Source organism: Zophobas morio, unplaced genomic scaffold (genome assembly GCF_036711695.1).
Source record: "Zophobas morio isolate AGI-343-1 ecotype UQ-CSIRO unplaced genomic scaffold, CSIRO_AGI_Zmor_V1 ptg000017l, whole genome shotgun sequence".
Classification (NCBI taxonomy): domain Eukaryota; kingdom Metazoa; phylum Arthropoda; class Insecta; order Coleoptera; family Tenebrionidae; genus Zophobas; species Zophobas morio.
In genome coordinates, this window is record NW_026972122.1 from 9,543,139 (window position 1) to 9,568,838 (window position 25,700).

General features: G+C 34.0%; 4 protein-coding genes across 4 annotated transcripts; 1 reads left to right on the top strand and 3 right to left on the bottom strand.

Annotated features, from left to right (window-relative positions):
* The first annotated feature begins 2,201 nt into the window (after positions 1 to 2,201).
* Positions 2,202 to 3,900, top strand: LOC135129912 (uncharacterized). Its single transcript, XM_064057179.1, has 3 exons — positions 2,202 to 2,373; positions 2,776 to 3,272; positions 3,325 to 3,900. Exons 1-3 carry the CDS (start codon positions 2,202 to 2,204, stop codon positions 3,898 to 3,900), a joined length of 1,245 nt encoding a protein of 414 aa, XP_063913249.1.
* A 1,953-nt stretch (positions 3,901 to 5,853) lies between these two features.
* On the bottom strand, positions 5,854 to 8,265 carry LOC135130476 (uncharacterized). The gene is made up of 5 exons (XM_064057866.1): positions 7,778 to 8,265; positions 7,579 to 7,728; positions 7,389 to 7,531; positions 6,930 to 7,105; positions 5,854 to 6,884 (listed from the first exon to the last, which is right to left on the bottom strand). The coding sequence occupies exons 1-4, from the start codon at positions 7,798 to 7,800 to the stop codon at positions 7,071 to 7,073; spliced, it is 351 nt and encodes a 116-aa protein (XP_063913936.1). The 5' UTR covers positions 7,801 to 8,265; the 3' UTR covers positions 5,854 to 6,884; positions 6,930 to 7,070.
* A 763-nt stretch (positions 8,266 to 9,028) lies between these two features.
* Positions 9,029 to 10,652, bottom strand: LOC135130475 (inward rectifier potassium channel irk-1-like). The gene is made up of 3 exons (XM_064057865.1): positions 10,428 to 10,652; positions 9,877 to 10,372; positions 9,029 to 9,815 (listed from the first exon to the last, which is right to left on the bottom strand). Exons 1-3 carry the CDS (start codon positions 10,562 to 10,564, stop codon positions 9,252 to 9,254), a joined length of 1,197 nt encoding a protein of 398 aa, XP_063913935.1. The 5' UTR covers positions 10,565 to 10,652; the 3' UTR covers positions 9,029 to 9,251.
* A 1,921-nt stretch (positions 10,653 to 12,573) lies between these two features.
* Positions 12,574 to 25,321, bottom strand: LOC135130081 (putative carbonic anhydrase 3). Its single transcript, XM_064057397.1, has 7 exons — positions 24,956 to 25,321; positions 23,186 to 23,224; positions 14,587 to 14,736; positions 14,419 to 14,539; positions 14,257 to 14,359; positions 13,966 to 14,202; positions 12,574 to 13,917 (listed from the first exon to the last, which is right to left on the bottom strand). The coding sequence occupies exons 1-7, from the start codon at positions 25,005 to 25,007 to the stop codon at positions 13,726 to 13,728; spliced, it is 894 nt and encodes a 297-aa protein (XP_063913467.1). The 5' UTR covers positions 25,008 to 25,321; the 3' UTR covers positions 12,574 to 13,725.
* Between the last annotated feature and the right edge of the window lie 379 nt (positions 25,322 to 25,700).

The following is a 25,700-nucleotide window of genomic DNA, read 5'->3' on the forward strand; positions in this document are numbered from 1 at the left end:
CACCCTGCTTTTTACATACACTTTGAAGAATTAGCCAGCAAACGTCGTTTAGTTAGTTTGTTGAATATTCAAATAATTTTAGAAAAGCCGGGGTTCCCCTTCTTTATCAATAATTAACTTGATAAGTTCATCGTTAATCATGCTTGGGCAATGTTTTACGAACAGCTCAGTAATACGACAAAAAGAGTCCATGCTTAGACAATTTAAGAAACATAAACTCCTTCATACCTGGATCTTTTTAAGGTAAGTATATAGATCTTCTAGTAAAAGATTAATTGATGAAGTCCATAAGCAATATCTGGCTGCCATGGAACTTACATGTTCTAAAGATTCAAAAAAATTTTGGGACTTTGTACAAAGCAAAAATACACCACGCGTATACCAGTTCTTATGACCTTTAATAATACTCAACTGTCTTTTCCCCTGGAAACAGTTAATGCGTTTGGCATATACTTTAATAACGTATTCATCGAATCATCATCATTTATTGTGTTTTTTAGCGTTTCAGCAGCCAACGCGACCGAAAATAGCAAGAAACCATAAAATTTTAGCTAGAAATTTTATTTGGTGCAATTTTATGGGTTTTGAATTATATTTCGACTTGTTTTGGCGATTCTGATTGACATGACGTACTTGTGATAGTCAGAATCGACTTATTTTGCGAAAAGGAGACGATTGGGTTAATTTTTCACATTCTGCCGTTTGTAGATTCAAGAAATTCATCAAAAAACTTCAGAAACATTTCTTATCAAACTTCTTTTTGTGTTTTTTAGCGTTTCATGTACCCAATGGGACCGCAAATACCATGGAAACCATAAAATTTTAGCTAGAAATCTTATTTTGACGGAATTGTGTAACTTTAGATAACAGATGGGTGCTACCGTATGTACAATCCAGTTTTGTCTCGAACTTTTGCTACTCACAGCAAGATAGAGCATTGTAGCTCTGTAAAATCTATTAAATAATGATGCAAATATATAAAGAAAGGATCCGACCAGGCCTCAATTGGTCTTCAAAATGACAATGATGAGGTTAAATGAAATAATGAAAATAGTCGATATACTTATTAGCAGCTCTGAAACTGTCTGGAGGATCCTGGGGTTTCCCATACATGAAAGTTTTCAGCGGTGTTTCATTTGGCAGTGAATTTAGAAAATGGTCAGCGTGCCTATTTTAATCCTAATGATTCCAATAATAATGTACCTAACTGAAAAAGTAAACAACCCAGAGAAAACTACTCTTTCAGCATACTTGCAAAACGGGTGATTTGTACCCGTCTTTATGTTGAAGTCCCTTCATACTATATGTGGAAAAGTAACAAATTTCAGAGGCAACAACGTGGAAACAATGCCGATGCTTGGCCGAGAGTCAAAAGGGGTTAAGCTTTGAGCAGAGGGTACACCATCCACCCTAATAACGCCGAATGTTACTACCTTCGTCTTCTTCTTTTTCATGAAGCGAGACATCCTTCTCGGATTTAAATACTATTAATGGTGTCGTTTATTTTATATACTAGCATGTAAAGCTTTGAGTTTGGTAGGAAATGACAAACACGTACTGAGATGCCACAGAGGAAGAGGCTACTCTTTCTGATTCTCCTTTCAAGCTAGGGGATCTGTTCTCAATTTTGTTGATATTTTGTCAAACAGGAGACGCTTCAAATCTATATAAAACGTCAATTTTAGCCAGGGTGTCAAGAGAGTGTTCAGATTAGGGGAGAGGGAGGCACTTTTGGACAGGGGCAGTTGTGGATAATTCAATTTTTGCGCCTTTTATATGATAAAATAAGTTCAAATTCACGATGGTAGCTCCCCCTGGTGTTCTCTACTTGCAGTGAAACTGTAGATGTTCAGTAAGTAAAGCGATGGCGTACGGAGAAAATATACTCCAAGACCGATAAAAAGTAAAATTCTTTAGTTTGATGGATCTCATTATTGTTTTGTTGAATGCAGCGTAATACTGGACTTTAAATTTTATATATGTACATTGTGCTGTTATGTGCTAAAGGTATGCCAAAATAAGAATTCGTAATTCCTAACCTAATATTCTTTGGCGCCAATTGAAGCCTTGAATGTAGTATGAGGTACATATGGACAGACCACATGGGGCACTAATGGACAATGTCCACATGTACCTCTTTAAGTAAGGTAAATATTTTCACACTTTTTTTACCGAACTCTTTGTATCAAGGTGGTGGCACAATGGTTAGAAATTACGTAAAGAAAACCGACAGAGCAAACATATCAGAAGACAGTATTGCTAGAGCCATTAATGATGTAATTAACAAAAATGGTTCTATCAGAGAAATAGCTCAGAGATATAGGTTAAAAAAATCTATGTTACATAAGCGTTTGCAAAAAATCAAGAATCAAGGTTTGTTTGATATAAACCTCCCAAAAATAAAATACACATCTAAGTACACTACCCGTCAAATTTTTACGAATGAAGAAGAAGATAGTCTGGTAAAATATATCATTCACTCATCAAAATTAAAGTATGGGCTAACTTATTTTCAAATTCGAAAATTCGCATACGAATATGCATTGAGGCTCGAAAAAATCTTTCCCCGTTCTTGGTCTGAAAATAAATTAGCAGGATTGGAATGGATGAAAGGATTTATGCGTCGCCATAAAAATTTATCGTTACGAAAGCCTGAATCAACCAGTTTAGCACGAAATATGAGTTTTAACCGGACGAATGTTGATAAATTCTTTGAAAACCTTGAGAGGGTCCATACAAAATATAATTTTACCAGTGATCGGATTGTAAATGTAGATGAAAGCGGTATAAATACCGTTTTACAAATGCCAAAGGGCTGCAAACTAGTTGGACAATTTGTGAGTCCAGAGAGAGGGGAGCAAGTGACCTTTTGTGGCACAATAATTGCTAATGGCAATGTTGTTCCTCCTGCTTATGTGTTTCCGCGTGTCCGCTTTAAAGAATCCTTCTTGACTGGAGCACCAGAGGGAAGCATTGGAATTGCTTCGCCGAGTGGATGGATGACGACTGATGGTTTTAAAGAGATTATTAAGCACATAAAAAACCACATGCATGCTTCCAAGGAGAATCCAGTTTTAGTCCTATTAGACAACCATGATACACATGCATCATTAGATCTTATATTGTATTGCAGAGAGAACGGATTAATTCTCCTTACGTTTCCTCCCCATACAACACATCGTCTGCAACCTCTCGATGTAAGCGTTTTTGGGCCTTTTAAGTCTCGATTGAGGGCTGCCTTCAACACGTGGATATCTAAGCATCCAGGAAAAGCAATAACAATATACGATGTCGCTAATTTAAATGCTCCCGCATTTAATGAAGCATTTAATCGTCAAAATATTTTTTTCCGGATTTTTGAAAACAGGTTGCTTCCCACTAAATAAAAATGCTTTCTCTGATGATGACTTCGTTGCCTCAGAAGTTACCGAAATTGTGACCACGGAACCTGCAGAAAGTACATCCTGTCATCCCGTCGAGGATAATCAGTTCAATGAAGGGCAACCATCCACTAGTGGAGAAAATTCCTCAAATTTGAATCAGCCTAAAATCAAAATATTATCAGATGTAAAATTGACTCCCGAGCATGTGAGACCATATCCTAAAGCTATAAGAAAAATTACGACAAAGGGAAGAAAGAAAAAATACAGTGCCATACTAACCGCTACACCAGAAAAAACAAAAATAGAACAGGGACTACAAGAAAGAGAAAATAAAAAACGTTTGAAAGAAGAACGAAAATTAAAAACTCAAGAAAGAAGAGAGAAAAAAATGAAACATGTAAGAAAGGTTTTTGAGGAAGAAACATCTGAGAGTGATACAGAAAATGTCAGCTTCCAAGAATCTGATGACAGTCGTATAGAATGTGAAGAGGAAACGATGCAAATAGCAAAATTTTAGTTAACGATTTTGTGCTGGTTAAGTTTGCCACAAAAACAACCATCAAATATTTTGTTGGCCAAGTGGAGGAAATTTCAGAAAATGAATATTTCATCAATTTTCTAAAAATGATCCGAAAATATGCCTTCGTTTTTCCAGAAAAGAAGGATGCTTCTCATGTTTCTCAGGAAGATGTCATATTAAAACTTTCAAATCCTAAAACCGATGATAAAGCGACAACAGTTCGATCTGCTTCAATTTTTAAATTTAATGAATCCTTCGACGGGTTTAACATGGGTCACTAGTGTGTTAATTGCATAATATCCTCTGACCACAACTACCCTCTGTAAAATCCTAACTTGTCTTAATGTGCCCCACGTCGGGGTACTTATGGACAAATATTACATAAAAATATATATTTTTTATTTTGAAGAGAAACAAAAATTATTTAATTTTAATTGAGTTTTGTTAAAGAGAAATGTTTCTGTTTTTTATAAAATAATTTATTAATAAAGTTTATTAATTCTATTGAGTAAAAAAAATTTTTAACTGAAAATTGTCCACATGTGACCCCCTCTCCCCTATGGATGAAGTGCCTGATTTCCTTGAAGACAGGGTGCTAATTCTCATGTTTACCTCTACTCTGTAGTTTTTATAGTATATCTGCTTTAGTTTTATCTAATAGTTAGAGAATAGAAATGCAATAATCAAAATGAGATAAAATCATGCTAAGGTGTTATAAATAGTTATACGATTCTGGGGGGAAGTGTAATATTTTACATATTTTGTTAACAATTTATTTAAAATTAGTATTTAGGATAAGTGTAATAACTGCTAAATACTTCATTTCTTATACTAATTAAATTTTACTCATATCAATTTGTAAGTTAATATTTCTTTGTCTTGTTTTTTGTTGGCAAATGAATCAAATGATATATTATTTCCATGTGCAAACAGGGTGAGGAAATTTTAAATTTCTGTTTTAATCATACCACCTGCTAATCAAATTTATGATATTTTCCAGAAAACGTTTTAAAATTTAACCACATTTTGAAGACGGAGAACAGTACACACACTAACATAAGGGAACACAACCACTAGAAGATGGCTTTAACAAGATGGATGAAGCCGTTTCTTTTTCCAGTCCAAAGTTGTTGTTTTACTGTCACATTGTTTTATACTTCCCACGTGTAGCTAAGGAAGTATTGTAATCAGACGAATGGCTGCTTTCATGTTTTCTCGATGCTTCATAACCCCAAGGAATGCCCCTAGCGTACGAAGAAGTAGGTCTCGCGTTTCCGTCTGTCTGTCGTGTGTTGTCTTGATTTTTATTACACAGATACCTAATATTCGAAACTACCGGACTGGTTTTTGTCAAATTTTATATCTGTTTTATGAATAGTGTGTTGATGATAAAACGTTAACAAAATTTGTCTAATCATCTACACCAACAGTTTAGTACCTCACTGTTATTTAAATTTTATAAAATAATATACTCTTGTGCTTGTGGTTTGTAAATCCCCCGAGTTTGTACCTACTCTAGCCATTAAATTTTCATCAACCAATCAAGAATCTTAATTGGCAGCAATAAATACGTCACCACTGGTCACCATTGCTGCGGAAGCTAAATTATGGTCTTTCCTCGCAGTGCTGAATATGTTTGTGTCATAAAATTGACCGCTGGAAGAATTAGAATTTAGACAGATTACTAATTCAAACAGAGGGTGAAATTTTGGGAACTTTAGATCTCTAACATTTTGATAATAAATTTTAAAACTATTTGTTTGATATTTATAAATGTCCAATTTTCTAGGTATTTCAATGTCTCAAAATCATTAGAAGGACATTCGTCATTTCTGGTATAATCGTAAGTTGTGATTTTCCTGAAAACGTTTTATCTTGACTTTCCGCCATACAGTATGTTGTGTCAACTAATATTCTTGAAGTAATCTGGTATACGTTACGGGTTCGTAATTTGATAACGGTAATGATAAAATGACTGGTTTTTAAACTTTTATTATAAATATGACTTATTCTCTTTTACAGAGAGTGTTTAGTGCCAAATGCTAACAATAATTGAAATCCCCTCCCAATAAAAAAAGATTAATTAAAATTAAAAGTGACTAAATCATAACGTATTTAGAGATAATGTTTATCAGAAGTTGTTAACATATGTAATACAATACACATGCTAGATTTTTAATATGCAGTCACACGTTAGGAATCTAGGAAGAAGTTTTTCCCAAAGCGTTGGGTTTATCAAGGGGCTTGTTGAAAGGGCATACCATTCCATACCTCACCCGAGCGTGATGATCTCAAATGAGAGAATAGCGAAACACATCAGAAGAACATTACAAATATTGTTCTTAGGCAATTCAAAATACGACAGAGAGAACAACACGAGAATAAATGCAAATATTATAGGGAAAAATCCACCAATGAGGCAATACACAATCCACTCATGCATCATAAAAGAAAACAAAAACACCACCACTCGAGCAATAAAATTATTGTCACAAACATATTCCTTGAAATCACGGTAAATGTAATAGTACAACCAATCCTGCACGATTATGTTCCATTTTAACAACCAAGCATTAAAATCATGTTCGTTCCACCAATCTAAATAGAATAAACGGTCACCGAATCGCAGAATCTCGGCAAATAAATTTTGTACATTATGAATATACATGAAGTAACCGGTCAAAGTCAATGGCATTAGAAAAATTTTGTCTGCCATTTCGAAGAATAGATCCTTTATCGTATGCTTTTGTGCCAGTCTTTCCGGAGATGGAAAAGCGTTCATTGCACAAAAAGTGAGTACTCGATTCGAGAAGACATTGAACAACAAATTTCCAGTTGATGGTGTTCGTTCGAGGGTACATGTCTCTATAGATGAGGGTAGGAGCGAAAAGGAAGTATAGATATTTAGAAAAAGATAAACCAGGAGGTTCACTGGAAATTTTGCTTCTCACAAATGCGTGCACTTTCATTAAAAGCCGTGACTAAAAAATGTTGTTTTAACGTGATTCTTCTAATGATAAACTTACCTGTTCACAAGTAAGAAAAGCAGTGCTACCCATCTTGAACCCAATATGGCGTATTGCATAAGTAATTAACTTCAAGCTGTAAAAATAGTACAAAACCAAACATGTTGCTCCGAACCATTGATTAAATACATATGTATTTAATCAATGTCCGAACCAATACAAAATCGTGGTTCGTCCTGAAAATTAATTATTATTTGTTTCAAAACGTCCTTGACGAAGCTGTGGCTTCTAGAAAGCGTTTTGTTAATACTTAATTAAGACGTATAATAATGAATAATTAGATATACAGATCCTTGCTAAATTGTATTTGTTGAACTGTACTTCAGGGGTGAGGGAAGTTCCTTCTTTTTGATTTTAAACAATTAGCCGTTAAAAAGACTATAAGGGTTTAAAAAAATTCAAAACGTCAATATGTTGAGTGTACATTCTCTCCTAGAAACCCCAGCTTAACTTACCAACCTTTGGCAAACGTTGTAAGAATTAACCACATTTTGAAAACGTAGAATACTTCACAAACTGATGCAAAGCTACACAACCAAAGGTAGATGGCTTTGTCGAAATGTAAGAAGAATTGCCTTATGTGTCCAAATCCTAAAGTTATTCTAAAACTAGTTGTTGTTGCTACTGTTGTTTCTATTCATTATTTTACCTTCCTGTTATGAAATACTCTTTTCCTAGTGTGTGCACAGAAAAACAGATGAAGACGATGGCTAAGAAATTGTAAAGATTTCGAGTTTGAGGATGCTCGAAGTTGTTGGTTAGTACAAAATTTCGAATAACGAACTTATTTTCTGTTTTACTAAAAAACATCTGATTTGGTACTGATCTGTGATTTTCTTAATACGTACGATTTTGCCTTTTTGGGAGACATGACTAGCTGGTAAATGAGTAAGTATGTAGTGTCTATGTAGTGTATATGTTCAGATAGTTTAAAGCAGGTTTATACATTCAGTTTTTTTTTTTTGTAATAATTAGGGTGTGCGATACATAATTCTCCATTCTTGATTAACTTGGAAGTGCGTAAGCTTATCGTCACATTGAATAGCAGGAAAAAAGTCTATGATGTGAGTCAGTGAGTGAATGAGTGATTGAGTGAGTGAATGAGTAAGTGAGTAAGTGGGTAAGTGGGTAAGTGAATAAGTGGATAAGTGGATAACTGGATAAGTGGATAAATGGATAAGTGGATAAGTGGATAAGTGGATAAGTGGATAAGTGGATAAGCGAGTAAGTAAGTAAGGGAGTAAGTGAGTAAATGAGCACCCGTTATGATACTTGGTACATGTCACAACTAAATATAAATTAATACATAACTACAACATATAACATACAATCTACAATATAACATGGAATATATATTTTATTATAAATTAAGTATTGGCGTAGTAGTAAAATGCGCCATATCTGATACGAACTAGAAAATTGTAATATTATGCTCGTGTATTTGACTGTGTTTTGAGAAATCATCCTATACATTAAACAATTTATGCCTGAAAGAAGGAACATTAAAAAATCTAAATATAGGCTCCTATATATAGATCTATATCCTATAGGCTGAAGGTACTGTTAATACATTTAATTTAATAAAGTGAGTTCGACAGTCTTCTCTGAATCTTAGATTTGCTATTATTCGAATTGTCTTTCTCTGAAGTCGGAATAGACGATGTGGTATGGAGGTATGCCCCCACAAAAGAATACCATACGTAAGATGTGAGTCACATATTGCGAAGTACACATTGCGGAGGTACTCAAATGGAAGTTGATCTTTGAGACATCTTATTACAAAAAATGTGTTTGGTTATTTTTCTTGCGAAACTAAATGATTTAGAAATAATACAAAAGCGCAAAAACTAATTGTGACGTCAAGAGACAAAAAGTAGTGACAAGTCAATGTTACCAATTTTCTCGGAATAAAAGAAGCACAAGTAATATCCGAAAGATCAAGAAGATATGCCGGAAAGTAGACCTACTTTTTCATAATCTACGGAAATAATGATTTTATTGATGATTCCAGCATTTTGAGTGTAAGGCATTTAAATGAGCGAATAGTTTCTGTAAAGTGATTTTTTTTTCTTTATTTATCTTATTATTAACTAATTTTAAAGCCCTCTTAAATTGGTAGTTTATATGTACAATAACCTACTACGAATTGATTAATTGCATTTTGTCAGTTGCTTTGAAATGTTCGCAAAGCATGTTTTCGTCTGAAAACGTTACAATTATTTCATTGCGTTTCCAGGATGCTGCCATCGTTTTCATTCAACTACCTGTCAAAATATTTTGTCGCATTATTCCGGAAATTGCACTAACATAAACCTTTTCCTTTCATCGTTCGTGGATATTTATCTCAGGGTTATGTACCAAATGTAGACAATTTAATGACAAACTTTTTTTGGAAATTTCTTTCTCTACCTTACTTAGATGACGTGCACTACATAAAGGAGTGTCCAACAGGACAGTTGTATCAAACTTTTTCTTATTAACTGTATACTCATTTTTTACGTAGTTGTAACTTAAACAAGGAGAAAACCAGTAGCCCCATTGGATTTCGTCATTCAGATACGATGTCTGGCTTTTGGAAGTTTGCCCTGTAAGAACGGAATTTCCAGTTAATGTAGCCACTAACTCGAATTTTGTTAGCATGAGATTTTGAGCTGAAATATTCCACAATGGGCTCTCTGAATCAATTTCATGGATGATCTCTAGTGGCCAGAATAATATACCGTGAGGAACTAATTTGAGTTCGTTTATATAATTGGGAAGAAGTTCTCCTTCCACAGAAACCTTTTGTGTGATCAGAAATAGTCTGACTTGACTTCCTATCCAGTGTTTGCCTGTACTGTCGTTTATTCGGAAAATGAGACATAGTTTCCCGTTGCGCAAACTTATCTAAAACAGAAAAAGAAATTTAGGACTTGGTACTTCATATACACAATCAAAAGTTACTCACCACAGCCTTTTTGCTGAACATTGTATGGTTGATTCTTATTGCTGGCCTGCTCATTTTCACATACACAACTGATATGAAAGCACCGTCAATAAATATGGTGACTAGAGTACTACACGTCAGTATAAGCCAAACTAAGTAGCAGTATTCTGTGGGATGAAAGTACCCATATCCCGTAGTTGTTATTGTTTCTATTCCAAGCATAAAAAAGCTGGTAAAGTTGTGAACTCCGTTGATGCATTTTGGCTCAGAAGGTAAACTGTTGAAGTCTCCGCTTACCCAAGCGTCAAGCAAGAACAGTTCTGCGAATGAGAAATAAGCTATTACGTTAATTAGAGAAACCGTGAGCATTAGCCACCGCCAACGCATATTCACTAAAGTGTTCCATAAATCTCTGACGTAACGAATTGATTTTTCTGGAATTTTATATAGGTAGACGTTGAGACGGCCCCTTTTGTTCATTATCCTGTTTTCTTCATTATATTGTATTTTTCTGTTTCTGAATTAGAATAATTATAGAGAATTACTATTATATTATTGACATGTCTACTTACCGACGTTTTGGACGTTTTTTAATAACCATTGGAAAATGACCATTAACACTCATTTTACTGTCCATCTCGGTAAGAATGTCCAAATAGAACTGATGACGGTACAGACATTCTTTTTTCAGATAAATACACCAAGTCATATAAATTGTTTGTATTCTTAATCCTGTGGACAGACAGCTGGCGGTAGATTCCACCACGTAAGCAAATAATAATTGTTTAAACAAAAATATTTTAAATGCTGTAAATTATCTGCTATTTTCAACAAATAAATGACGATAAAAAAAATAATTAGAATTTATTAAAGTTTTTGTGGCTAAAAATGTAACACAATGGAGATTATAAATTGTTTTAAATAATGTCTTTAATTAATGACGGTTGATTAACTAAAAGATAAGGTGTACAAACCGATTCAAAAATCTTTGTTTTGGAAAGAGATTTATCGTAGAGATTAGTACTGACCTTTGTAACAAAATATCGTCAATATTTTAGAGGGCTTAATTTATCTACGGAGATTTTACCTTTTTAAACTAATGACAAAAAGCATTGAGACACAAAAATATCTGAAAAATTTATCCTAATTGCAATAGCAATAAATATTTTTCAAAAATTATCAAAAATGGTTCTATTTGTTAATTTTTTTTACATCACAAATATCAAAGTAAGGAAAGATCACATTAAAATTTGTAACAATCCCAATAATAATAACACTTGATTTACAACAACACGATTATGTTATAAATATTACGAAAAAGAGAGATAAATAGTACTAAAAATGCTGCCGCTTACATCATTCCATTGCCTCTAACCGTCTAAGAGCGCAACGCGTTCTTGTTTAATATTAAATTAGATCTGGTGCAGGAGATGTGTTTTTGAAAGTTAGTGGTGTCTCGATTGATGCATTTTCGTTACACGAGTTGGTAATTATCAAGAAACAAAAGCAAAAATTCTGGAAGTTTTAACTATAAACGTTGTCAGAGAAAAGAACATCACACTTGTAACGAACTGAAATCCGTGTCTCCGGCTTGAGAGCAACCCCGGCGCTCCCTCCCCTGGAGAGGCAGCTGGCGCCCGAGCGACCGCCGCTTCTGACCGAAAGCGCCACCCCCAGCGGCGTGAAGGTTGCCGCATAAGCTTAGGTCGGCCAGACGTGTTTTTTTTTTTAAATTAGCGACACTAGTCGGCCCTGTATTGATTGAAATTAGGTGCCCATGAAGATAAAGTTAATAAAGCAGTATTTCAATATTAGATTTTTATTAGTGAAATAGTGTGAACAAAAATGTTTGAAAGAGTTTTAGTCACCTTGAATAAACATTAACAAAATTTGATTTGCTGTCTTCTCTAAAAACAATATAACGTTTCAAAAAAGTTTAAATAAATAATTATTAAAATGATACTTTAAAATCACGTATTGATACTTTAGTAATATATTTTTAATTCAAAGGATGGCATATAGGGGATATCTAAATAATAATAGATACTTGGACCAATTTAACAATGTATGTTTTTAATTTTCTCTGACATATGCACAGTTAATTGCGCTTCAGGGGAGAGGGAATTCTTCCTTAAATAACTTTGGGTCACTCAACCCTCCCAAAAAATCGATGACGTCATCTCAAAATTTTGCTCAAAATATGCAAAATATGATGACTTTTTGCTTGTGATTTATCATTGCATTCATATTTTTTAGACTTGCTTACACAGGTGGCTGAACAAAAGTAATGAAAGAGTCATTTTATTTTATTGATTAAATCAAAAACGGCTCACTCCATTTTCCCAGAAAATTTTGGGAATACAATACTGTTATTTTTGGTATTATACTGCACCAATCCAAGATATCCGTGTCCTCGTAAAAATGTTGATGACGTCATCACAAAATTGTGTAAGGAAAAAACTCGAAAATGCTGGATATGTTTCATTGTACGTTATAGGTGCCAGAGAAGTTCTGTAAAAACAACTTTCGGACAATTTTTTCTCTCAGCGCGAAATCTTAATTCAAACTGGGACACCACAACATTTTTATTTAACTTTTAGGGATTACCATAAGTAAATTAAATTCGCTAAGTCAAATTTTTAACATTTTTCAAAAAAGTTGATTTTTTTTTATTTATTTTCAAAATTACAATATGTGTAAGAAATAAATTATAGAATAGACAATTTTAAAGAACTTTATTTGTGAAAATCATCATAAAACTAATAGCAACTTCTGGATTTTACTGACATTAAAACATTTTAGGTATTTACTAGAATTACCCCGTTTCCTATTTTTATAAAAAAACTTTATTCTTTAAAAACATTAATAATACGACATCTATGTAATCGAGCAAGTACAATAATAATCTAAAATTCTCGCTCAGAAGGTACATCGAGACAAAAGTGTTATGATACATTATTTACTCGCAGAGTATAACAAAAAAATGTTAAAACTAAGGCTCGAGTTATACCTCCGTGGTATATCTAAAAAAGTTAGTATTTTTAGAACATGTCTCACCTTTTAGGCTTAAGGACGTATAACAATGTATATTTTGCATATTATTCATGTGGACGCAGGCACGTGCATATGTAAATTTAATGGTTACAAGACTGGGCAGTAAAAATGTAAAAATGCAAAATATATTTAATATAACACAAAAAAGTCCAACAATTTTCTTTCTTCCGGGAGCAATTGTCTCACCTCTTTAGCTTAAAAAACGCATAAGATGGCATATTATTTTTGCATATTCATGTGTAACTACAAACCACGTACATATGTAAATACACCGATCAAAATTTTGAGTAGTAAAAAATGTAGATGATACCTACTTAGCACTAAACAATGACACAAAACAAACAAAAATACAAGAATGCAAAATATAATACAATATACGAAAAGTTTTCTTTCTTCCGGAACCAATTCTAGTCAAAGAAACAATACATATTGTAGTAATATTTAATTCTGTTACTTACATTAAAAATGTTAAAAAAACGTCCTTATAGCACCCCTAAGATTTCAATTTTGTTACCCAGTTTACTCTTGCCTCTAAAGAGAAAATGACAAACTGTTGTTATATTGGATATAAAAAATTACGTAGGAATAAAAATTCCGTAACCTAATGAAGTTTTTCAGTGCACATAATTCGAGCCGTAGTTATAACTTTTTCTAATATTAATAATATTGAAACATTCAACATTTACTAAGTTACTTTCTTCTAGGTTATGCTCTCTTTGGCTTTAATTCTGAGTTATTTAAACCATAAATAAATAAATAAATACATCAAATTAACGACACGATCTTATAACCGGTAGCAATACAGTTTTTTCTTATTTAAAACAAGTTGATCAATATGGCTACCAAAGTCAACACTTTGAAGGAAGTGGCCGCTGTAACGAAATCAGCAGCGCTGTCCATTTCACTGACCTTGAGATAAACAACTCTGTCATTAAGCTCTTGTACAGGTCTATAATTTGTAGTCAATAATGTATTTTCTTCCGTCGTTAACTGAGTGAAGGTTCTAAGCTAAAAAAAACAAGCCTGACCTTTAATTCAATGTACAATTTTACTAACCTGATGGCTTGAAATTGGTAGACCATTTGTAAAAACTGTCCAAGTTACTCCTTCTGTACAATTAGGTGTAGTCAAAGAACCTTCGTATCGGTAAAATCCAGCTCTGTCATGAGGAAGAAAGTCATCCAGTTCCAATCTTTGAATCGCTACAGGTACATTTAATCTAACTTTCTGCTGCTGTATTTGACGAACTGCTGTAATGATCGGGGCCAAGTCTTCATAGTCGTCTGGGGATAGCTTCACAGTACATTAACTACTTTCAAAAAGTTGCACTATGATATTACAACTTACATATAGAAACACACCTAGGACAGCCACACGACCCACCGTTAGTGCTTGAGAAAGATCTTTGTATTTGTTACTGTAGTGTACTAAATGAATTTCTCCCGCATACCTGGAAGTGAAGACAAAATCTTTTATCAACTCCAGAGGAAAAAAGGAAAAACGAAATACCTTTTATCGCCTTCAAGATGTTCTGACCCCCAGTGAAAATGGAAAGAATCCAAAACGTAAACTCCGTCTAAACCACCACCCGCCAACATTGGTCTCTTTGAAGTTTCCAAGTTTACAACAGCTGAAGCAGAATTTATTCAGTTCAGAATAAAACTTTTCATATTTTACCTGTGTGTCCATTATTTTTTATGTTGGCGTTGTAAAGTTGATCGTAGCCGTCGAATGTGAATGGTGGGAAGGTTTTGCCTTCGGATGTGTCAGGGGTTAGGGTGATTGGAGATTGCTTTTTTCCGGAAGAACATTGCTTGTCCCAGTGGTCTATATTTGCAAAAATATTATTAAATACTACATATCAATTTTTACAGATTTAGGTTTTTGTTGAACAACCTTGTTTTCAGAGACAAGAATTTTGTAAACAACAAATTTCAAAAATAAATATAATTATACTTCGTTCTGTACTCAACAGAGGGTTCAATCCATTCTTGAAGAAGTTTCATTGTTTTTCTTAGAAAACTTCCGATTTATTGAAGGCTCCTCAGCGGAGCTAGAACTCTTCGGTAACGCGTTTAGATTGAAGGGGAAATCATAATTTAGGACATTGCAAATATGACGCACATACTGTTCAAACTAGTTCAACTTTTTTTTAGTCTGAAAAACCTTTTTTCTAAAAATTAGGTCGACAGTAGAGGTCATATGTGAAGTCCAGCTCGCAGCCCAGATATTTATTTTTGTGGTGATACATAAAACATCTGACATATCTGCGACCCTTGCGTGATATAGAAAATTAAGCTAATTGGTAAGTGTTTTACCATCTAAGTACACGAGATATTCCTAATTAATAAAAGTCGACACAGACAGATAGACGGAAACGGAGACCTACTTTTTCTTACTCTAGGGGTCATGAACGGTCGAGAAAACATAAAAGTAGCCTTCGACCAATGGACCTTATTACAATACTTCCGTAGCTTAGAAAGTATCTAAAAATAATTTGAAACAAGAGTAGACAGACGAAAAAACCGTAATAACAGAGCAGATCATAGAGCAGAGGAGGAAATATAGAAACATAGATAGAAGGAAATTGAACGAACATACACAAAGTACTTCAAGCAGTAAAAGTAGCAAAAGAAAAATGGCTAGCTTAGAAATGTCTAGAAATATGAATTTATTTGCCATATTCGTGACAGTTTCGCAAAACAACATTCTGCTTTCTATGTTTTCTTCAAAAATTTGTTGCTATATTGCATATTTATAAGATTTAAATTTTGGGCGTTTTACTTTAAAAGTTTTGAACCGTCGACCAAAAATTTGGTCCCATTTGTCTCAATGATGCATTTTTATCCTTGCCCATACTAAAAAGAACAGCTTCAACTTTTTCGTCATAAACACCAGGATTTTTAGTTATCATTGAAATGTCATTGAAATTAACACGTTCGAGATAATTTGAATGTTTTTGCACTAAAAATGGAAAATTAGGTTGACAAAGAATGAAGATCCTTCCGATCTCATCCACCGAAAATAGCACAGAAAGTGGAAAATGTATCACTAAACCTTTTACCTCAGACATCAAAAGAGAGGTATAAAGCGTCTTATGAACAATATATGAAATGGAGAAAAAAAATTAGTGGAAGGTTATTTCGACAGAAATTCCCTCACCCTTGAAGTGTAGAAAAGACCAATTTTGCTTCTTTAAAAAATTATAAAGTTTGATTTTGTGGTCAAATATATTTAAAGCAGATAACTAACGAGATAAAATGTCCATTCAGCATTAATAACAAGCTGAAGCTGAGCAGTTTCGGAGGTTACGTGTCTAATAAAAATGGATACAGATACCAGACAGACAGACGGAAACGGGAGACTACTATTTCGTACTGTAGGGATCATGAAACGTCGAGAAAATATAGAAATGGCCATTCGTCCGATGGACCCGATTACTATACTTCCTTAGCTTACGCTCGGAAAGTAACAAGAAAGAAAAAAAAAGCAGCCAAGTTTGGCATCTAACGTGCGACCGCAAGTTGGTATTCGCCTCAATGGTAACATGTCTACCACAGCTATATCCCGTGTTTGTAGAAGATATTATTATTTGTTTGCAAATACTTTTACGAAAATTTGGACATTTATAGAAAAAATTTAAAGCAGATTCGTACACCAGAATTGTAGGAGTATAATGCTGTAAAATATTTAAATCATTTTAAAATAGAATTTTTTAAGATGACGTCATCAAATTGTTGGTGGGGATAACTACCTAAATTTGGTTAGCGTTTAACCATCTGTATGATATTCCTAATCTATACACAAAATTTGACAAGAATCGGTCTAGTAGTTTCAGAGATTACATGACTAATAAAAATAGACACAGACGCCAGACAGACAGACAGACGGAAACTAGAAATCACTTTTTTCGTACTAAGAGATCATGAAAACATAAAATTGGTAAGTCGGCCGATGGATTTATTAAACTTACTAGAGAATTACATTCCAAAGAGGTCTAAAATTTTAACTGAATCAGATTTTAAAGGATTTTACTTCCCGAGCGTAAGCAAAGGAAGTATTGTAATCGAGTCCGTCATACAACTCTCTACTTTTACGTTTTCTCGATCTTTCATGACTCCTAGAAAACGAAGAAATAGGTCCCCCATTTCCGTCTGTCTGTCCGTCTGTCCGTCTGTCTGCCGTCCCGGATTTTTATTAGATAGATAATCTCCGAAAGTACTGGACCGATTTTTGTGAAATTTTGTATGTATGAATACTCGTACATACGTACAGTTGCGCTCTTCCAAAAGTACACGATAATTTTCTCTATTGAAAATATGTTCAAATCATAAGCAAAGGAAGTATTGTAATCGAGTCCGTCGGCGCACTCTCTACTTTTACGTTTTCTCGATCTTTCATGACCCCTAGAAGACGAAGAAATAGGTCTCCCATTTCCGTCTGTCTGTCCGTCTGTCCGTCCGTCTGTCCGTCCGTCTGTCCGTCCGTCTGTCCGTCCGTCTGTCCGTCCGTCTGTCCGTCCGTCTGTCCGTCTGTCCGTCTGTTGTCCCGGATTTTTATTAGACAGATAATCTCCGAAAGTGCTCGACCGATTGTTGTGAAATTTTGTACTTATATTAGGAATATCATGTAGATGGTAAAACGCTAACCAAAATTTGTCTAATCATCCCCACCACTAGTGCGATGACATCACTTCAAAAGTGTACATAGTAAATGGGTTTTAAATTGTGCAAAATAACATAGTCCTCCAAATTGAATTTTTACCCGAAACGTCCAGATTTTTGGAAAAAAAATCAAAATTATAAAACAACATTTTTCAATTTAATTTTGAATCTGCTAACCCGAATGTTTTGAAATGTTGCAGATGTTTTAAGGCTATAAAGAGCATCATAAATCTTTAGTCAAAATATATTTGGTTATCCCCTCCAAAAACTTGATGACGTCAGCTCAAAAGTTTGCTGAATATATCCTATCTAAAATGTACAAAATATGATGAGTCTGTACTTGTGATATATCACTCCATTCATATTCTTGGGATTTGCATATACAGGGTGGCTCAAAAAAAATTAATGAATGCCTAAATTTATTTTACTGATTTACTCAGGAATCACAAAACCGAATGCTTTGAAATCTTGAAGATTGGTCGTCCCCCCTAAAAAATTTATGACGTCACCACAACATTTTGCTGAATAAATCCTATCTAAAATGTACAAAATATGGTGAGTCTCTTGTTGTGATTTATCATTCCATTCACATTTTTTTATTTGCATATACAGGGTGACTCAAAAAAATTAATGAAAGCGTACATTTATTTTATTGATTTACTCAGGAACTTCAAAACCGAATGCTTTGAAATCTTGAAGACGTTTTAAAGTTATCATAAGCATGGTAAGTTTTTGATCAAAATGCATTTGCTCATCCCCCCTAAAAAGTTTATGACGTCACCACAAAATTTTGCTGAATAAATCCTATCAAAATGTACAAAATATGATGAGTCTCTTCTTGTGATTTATCATTCCATTTATATTTTTTGAATTTGCATATATGTACCGGATGACTCAAAAAAAAAATCAATGCGTAAATTTATTTTATTGGTTTACTCAGGAACTACAAAACCGAATGCTTTGAAATCTACTGCGAAAAAAAACATAATAGGCATGCAGTCGTCACGTTTCCGACAGCGAGGGAAGTACTGTCTAAACTCTTTAGACCAATTTTTTATCTTCTATCCCGGATGAAAGCTTCGCGAGACTCCCGGGTAGGAAGCAGCTAGAAAGCATGCACGGATGGATCTGCATTGCTATGGACAAGGCGACAAAAAGGTTTGTTAAAGGTAAAAGTAAAACAGCAGCCTGGTGGACCACTAAAAGATTTAAAAGGTCGAGTTGCGAAAGCAAGAAAAAATGGCAGTTGATTCATAAACGAGAGAGGAATTTAGACGGAAACGGGAGGTGCAGGTTCGAGTACCAAGGCTTGCTCAGACATTATAAAAAGGACATCAAGGAGACAAAGGTCTTATGGTGGAGGAATTTTGTCCGGTTTGTTGGCAATGCAGATCCGTGGGGTGCAGTTTATAAGCTCTGTAGGAGTGAGAAGAACGAAGAGCTGGTAGGCATATGGGACGGTGATAAGAAAACGGAAACGAGGAGACATACGGTGGAGGTATTGTTGGGAGAGTTTTTCCCAGTTGACGTTCCCGTGAACTATGAATTGTATGAAGTCGTGGAGAAAGTGAATTATGATGAGGTTGAAAGGGGCGTGAGGAGTATGAGGAGGAAGAAGAAGTCGTCGGGAATGGATAGTGTGACGCCTGAAATGATGGCCCTTGTGTGGGAGACTGTTCCGGACGAATGGGAGGTAGCGCGACTGGTCATCCTCTTGAAGGGCATGGATAAGGATAGGTCATTACGGAGGTCGTATAGACCTATCTGCCTTTTGAGTGTGATGGGAAAATTGTTTGAGAGAGTACTGGTGGGGAAATTGGCGAGGGTACTCGGAAGAAGGTCGAGGGCTCAGTTCGGATTCGTGAAAGGATTGGGAATACAGGATGCATAAGAGTGAAACAGGTTGTGGAGTGGTCGGAAAAGAAGTACGTGTTGGGAATTTTTGTTGATTTTAAAGGAGCGTTTGATAATCTGAGCTGGAATGCGGTGTTGAATAAATTGATGGAAGTCGGATGTAAGGAAATCAAAATTTGGGCGAGTTATTTTAGAGATCAGAAAGTGTGTGTGGTAGGAGGGGAAATGAGGTGGAAAGGAAGGTGTGTGGAGGATGTCCACAAGGATCTATCTGTGGACCGGCGCTTTGGAACATGATAATGGATGGGTTGTTGGAAGAGATTGGAAGAAGGGAGAGATCGTGTGTGGCGTATGCGGATGATCTGTTGTATATGATTGAGGCGGATAATAGAAACGAAATTGAGGATGTGGGAACGGAGGTGATGGAAATGGTGCTTAGGGGAATGGAGTGGGTGTCGAGATCTCCAGGGAGAAAATGGTATATCAAGAATTGATGGTTACGTGTGCTTCGTTTGGTGTGGGGGTGTGGTGTGATGTGTTAAGGTTTGGGTATTCGAGGGAGTTGGTGAACAGGTGTAAAATGAGCGTGTTGTATGGGTGCATGGTGTTTTGTAGGACAGTGAGTACAGATGCGATGCAAGTGTTTATGGGAGAGTTACCGTGGAATTTGGAATTTTTGAGGTGAAGAGTGATGTTTAGGGCGAAAAGGGAAGTGAGTCTAAGAGAATTGGCATGGCTGAAGATTAGGTTGGAAGAGGGAGAGAATCTGGAGAAAAAGGGTGTGTTGGATGCGAAACTGTGGGAGATCTGGCAAAGAAGATGGGATATGAGCGAGAAGGGTAGAGTGACTCATGATTTTGTTCCGAGTGTGAGGTTTGCGAGTGAGAATGCTTGGTTTGAACCAGTTTGTTGAGAGGACTGAGTGATACGGATCTGTGTGGTTGCGTTAGGGTAGAGAATGTTTCGCATATTGTTTTCGAGCGTGGATTGTATGATGAGGAAAGAAGGAGTTGTGAATGGTCAGGATGGATGGGGGAAGAGGAAAGACGATTTGAGAGGTTGTTGGAATCAAAGGAGATATATGAAATACTAATGAGATTCGCGGAAAGGGTGTTTAAGAAAAGGGAAAAGATGAGAGAGCGTGTGACGGTGAGGTATAAAGATACAAGTACCGGCACTGTAATAATAAATGGAATGTGTGTGTTCAAGCCCGGATGAAAAATATTTACTTGTGAAGGTATTTATTTTTTTAATTTTTACAGATTAATACTAATGATTTATAGATTTCTGAATTGCGTACTTGACAAGTATTCGAACTAACAAAATCGGAAATATGGCCAAAGAATTTGAGCAGTGTTTAAAATTAATGTAGAAAAGTATACTGGACACTATTTTGGGCGTTCGTCAGACACACTCCTAGTTAATGGAGGCTGCGATTTATTAAGCTTGAACTTGGCAGTTCGGTGGAATCACCCCCTCTCAATACATCATTGATAACTGATGAGGTACAAGCTATAGTAGAGGATTTCTCCAGTGATACAGATGCTTCATACTCATCGAAGTATTAGATAAATATATCAATCAAACAGACACAGATTCCTTTAATTAATTTAGAAAACTGTCTCAATTTTACAATCATTTTTTAAAAAAGTTTAAACAATTAATCATTTGTTTTAAAAGATTTCACTACGATTATATTATAAGCAATAATAAACATGTTAAAATGTCAAGTACTTTGCTTTAATTTAAGTGTACCAAAAGCATAGTTTGCAACACGTTTGGAATTGACGCTTGTCACACTTCTTTAATTGTCAGTACTCATCTGCCGCTTCGTGCTGATAAATATCAATCTCGTTTGAACAGTCTTTTTCAAAATTAGTTGCACAATATACTGTTTCTTATTTCTAATTATAAACACTAAAGATGTTTGAGCAGAAAAAATAATAACTATAATCGATATGACCTAAAAAATTAAATGCGATATGAAAAGCGAGCATTAAATATTTTACAATTAAGGACCCCCAATGTCATTTATAACCAACTTAAAAAAGTCGCAATTTTGATCCTTGAGGTATGGCATCTAAGTACTTGTTCATAATGTTTGGAATAGCTTGCAAAGTAATGTACATAGGTACGCGTTACGACCTTCTAGATAAGTTTTACTAATATTATAAGATTTATAAGTGTTACTGAAAAACCAAATGTTATGTGATTAGCTATTACTCTTTGAAATAAAAGATGATGGTTTATCCCGTGAAATGCTTTCGAGAAATCTGCATAAATACAATCAACTTGACCTCGCTTATCAAGTTTTCAAGTCAAGACTAATCTTTTTGATATACGAGTTGTACACAGTTTTGAAGTAAATTTTTACGGAGCGTTGTAAAATGTTCATAAATCTGCTTGCTTACATTTTAAACTTTTTCCAAACGTGATAATCTAATTAAAGAAATTAATGTTTTAGGATACCAGATTGGAAAATTTTTATGAGGTTTTCGCTTGAATGGCACTCATTTCACAAAAATTGCATCTATACAGTTGATAATAGAATCAAGCAGTAGGTTTATTTACATCTAAACTAATCAGTTTATTTACACCTTCGATGAAATTCTCAAATTCTACCGGCATAAAACTCTCCAGAATTATATCTGATTAACAAATTGTTTTCTTTGGAATAAATACGAACTTAATAATTTCAAAAGTGTATGAGATACACCAAAAGCAAAAAGTTTATAAAAGTATAGCATAACCCAACTCGTCAAGTGCTTTTGAGAGATTTATGTAAATAACGTCAGTTTAGCAACCATTTCTATTAAGAACATGGAGAAAATATTGGAATTGCAGAATTCACTATTGGAAAGAGATTAAAACTTGGAAACAAGATTTTCCTTTAAGTATCATATCGAAAAACACTCCGTATTTCACAACAGTTGATTCAAAAATAAAAATTACCTAGAACCCAACGTTTTAAGACAATTTGTATCAAAACTTATGGCAAAAGTGGAAAAACCTGTAACTGGGATATCCAATACTGCAGGACAGACGAATATGTAATTTTCGCGGCTTCTTTTACTAATTTGTTATCCTCAAAATGATACATAATAACCGTTACCATAAAAGAAATATATTATTTAATTTTAAATATTATAAATCTTACTCCATTTTTAGGTTTTTGACATTATATTAAAATTAAAAAAAAACACCTTCTTGTTTAAAAAATAACTGAGGAAAAATAAGCCGACTATAATCACATTTTATTACAACAGAGTAAAACTAAAAATATTTTTTAATTATTTACACTGAAGTTTATAATCAAAAACCACAAAATTTATTTCTTTTTCTATCTAACACAGTACGTACAATAAACCATTTTTTTTTTTTGTATGGAAACTAGTAACTTAATATTGCAAATTCTGTGTCTGTATTTAGTTACTCCACTACATACTAATTCTATGATTATACGTCCTTAAAATAGGTACATTTGTTTGAGCTATTAATATGTAAGAATCAAATAATCGCACGATTATTTTTCGAGCAAGATTCAATAAAACGAGAATTATCCAGGCTAATAAAACACAACTAAAATTCAAATAATAAATAGTTCATCCTAAAATTAGTTGTGACGGTCGTAAAGCAGGTCGTTTTAAGTATCACGTTTGGCACAAACCCCGATGCAGCAAGGAAGAATTTTTTAGTTATTACATTCTATTATCTTGTTTTTAAATTTAACTCGCTAATGTTACGTAAAGTTTGCTTACCTATGTCCTTGTAGCTCCAGTGGGCTGCGTGCAATTTTCCTGAAAATAAAATTTGCTTTCTTTAAAAATATTGTACCGGTGCGAAAGAAAAAACTAAATATTTTTATTCCTCGCTAATCAAAGCAGAGCGAGTTGGCGTCTCTTCAAAGTGTTGTCTTAAAAAAACGAAAAGTGTGGTGATGCTTTGCTCTTTGCCTCGATATCCGTTAGAGGGGCACGTACTTAAATTTTAACGTTATCTTTAGATTGGATGCAGAGAAAATATTTTCGTAAACAACAAAATAATTGCAATTTGTTTGATAGTTTCATAGATTTATGGGAAAAAAATTATAATTCCAGACAATAAATTGACACGTTTCGGTAATAAAATAAACATCGTCAGGATACTTTAGCAACAAAGTTATATTAAGGTTGGCTGCGCAGTTGTCTATTAACTACTACACTAAAAATTTCAAGGGTTCGAAGTAATTAGAACTTATTAATCAACGAATCTTTCGGCAGCTTCGTTTAGTGCTATTTTTCTTTTTTCATTTACCAGTTTCACAAACTTTAATCCAGGTTTAAGAACTCTGAGGGACAATCAAACGTAAGACGTCTGCCTAAAATCACATTTTTCAGTGAAAGACAAATTTATTCTTTACTTTTGGATCTTATAATGTCGTCAGAAGTCTTAAAAAAATGTATTCAAGAACAAGGTCCATTATCACGATTTAAAAATTCGTTTGCAATTTTTTAGAATCGAAAAATAAAATGTTGCTTAATGTTTGCTTAAAAATAATTACAGAAATGATGAAAAAAGTTTAAAAATATATAGGTGCAATAGTGAAGACTTGAAGAGAAGAAGAAAGTTAGTTATTTGTAGTTTAAGAGTCCACACATTTTTTTATTTTAACTTGTTACATAATTTATAATAAATTTTCTTATAATAAATATAAATAACCAACCTAACTTCATGAAATCTTTGGAACATTGTATATATCAGAATCTGCACATTTATATGCATTCAAAAGCTGGCAACAACATTTAAAAATTATATTTAAAGAAATCTTGGTTGAAAAATAGCTCTGAGGTGAGCTATTGCTTGTGTTTGATAATAGTCTTTTTTTTGAAGTTCTTACATAACGTATTAAAAAAAGGCATATGAACCGGTCTACTGCACCAATTATTTGAGCAACTGGTCATCTAATTTTCCAAAAATTGTCACAACACAGTTATGTTGACTGCATATTTAAATTTTTATAATATTTTGAAAGAGTTATATTATAACATTTTAGTTTCTCTTTTTAATATATTTTTGTAGCTGGCATTTTTGTGTCAAAAAATGCATTTGATACTTTTGGGATGGCTTGTGTAGCTGGCTTACCAGGAATTTTCTTGTATGCAAGTGATTTGGTAACTTTAAACCGCTGCAAAATTCTGTATATAGTCGATCGAGCTATTCCTTCCTTTTGGAAGTGTTGCACAGTAAGATTTTTCTGTCGATCGGCTTGGTTTAAATAATAATGCACAACTCTTTTAGCAAACTGTTCATTTTCGATTCTCGCCATTTTGCACAGTGTTATTAAAATTCTAATTCGAACGAACCTTTAAGCAATATATGGCCAGGTTTACAAAAATTTGACAGAACACTAATTTTTTTGTACGTCAAAAAATACAGGCGAACTAATTATTTTTGTACGTCTATTAATCGGACAACCCATATTTTGCCATAAAATTGCACTATTTTAAACCACATTATTTTGCTTTGAGGTTTAATAAAAAAGTACTCACCAAAATTACACAGAAACACAGCTAGAAAAACCACCCCCGATATTCTAATCATCTTGCACTTGATGAACAACTAAGTTATAAAAGTCGTTGCTAACTACCTTCCGAGAAAATATCTGACAGTGTATTGGCAAACTGCCCCCCGATACGAAAATAAACTGAACTTTCGGTGAATTTTTTCACAGCTATTGCCATTCTTGTTATTAACACAGGCGATAAGGACACAACAATAATTACAACTAAAGTATGACCCTAAGTGTAACTCACTAACGAAGCTTGTGTGATTACTGATAGTTTTAAAGAATACGCGTTTAAATAGATAAAAATATTCCTAACTGGTCTGTTTTATTTTAAAAATGAATCCTAATTTATTTTTCTGGTTGTTGTTACATCGCAGCCAACACTAACTGTCCTAATAGATCGCCTTCCTTAATTATGTATTTACATAATTTCTGACACTTATCGCATATCTCCTCCTCAATCATCTTATTAACAGTAAAAAAGATTTTGAGACGTGCTTAATACAAAAATTGTGTGTCTAGATTTCAGTGTTATTATTTTGTTTCATTAATTAAGATAAACTTTGAGCGGAACTGCAACATGCACTTGTAATATATACTTTGAACGATGATGCAGTTCGGGCTATTAATACTTGGCCGGCTTAAATTTTCTCAGTTATACCAGAAATTCATAGTTGCAAATCTTAGTTTAAATGTGAGTTCAAAAAAAAACATTTTGAGTTTTAGGT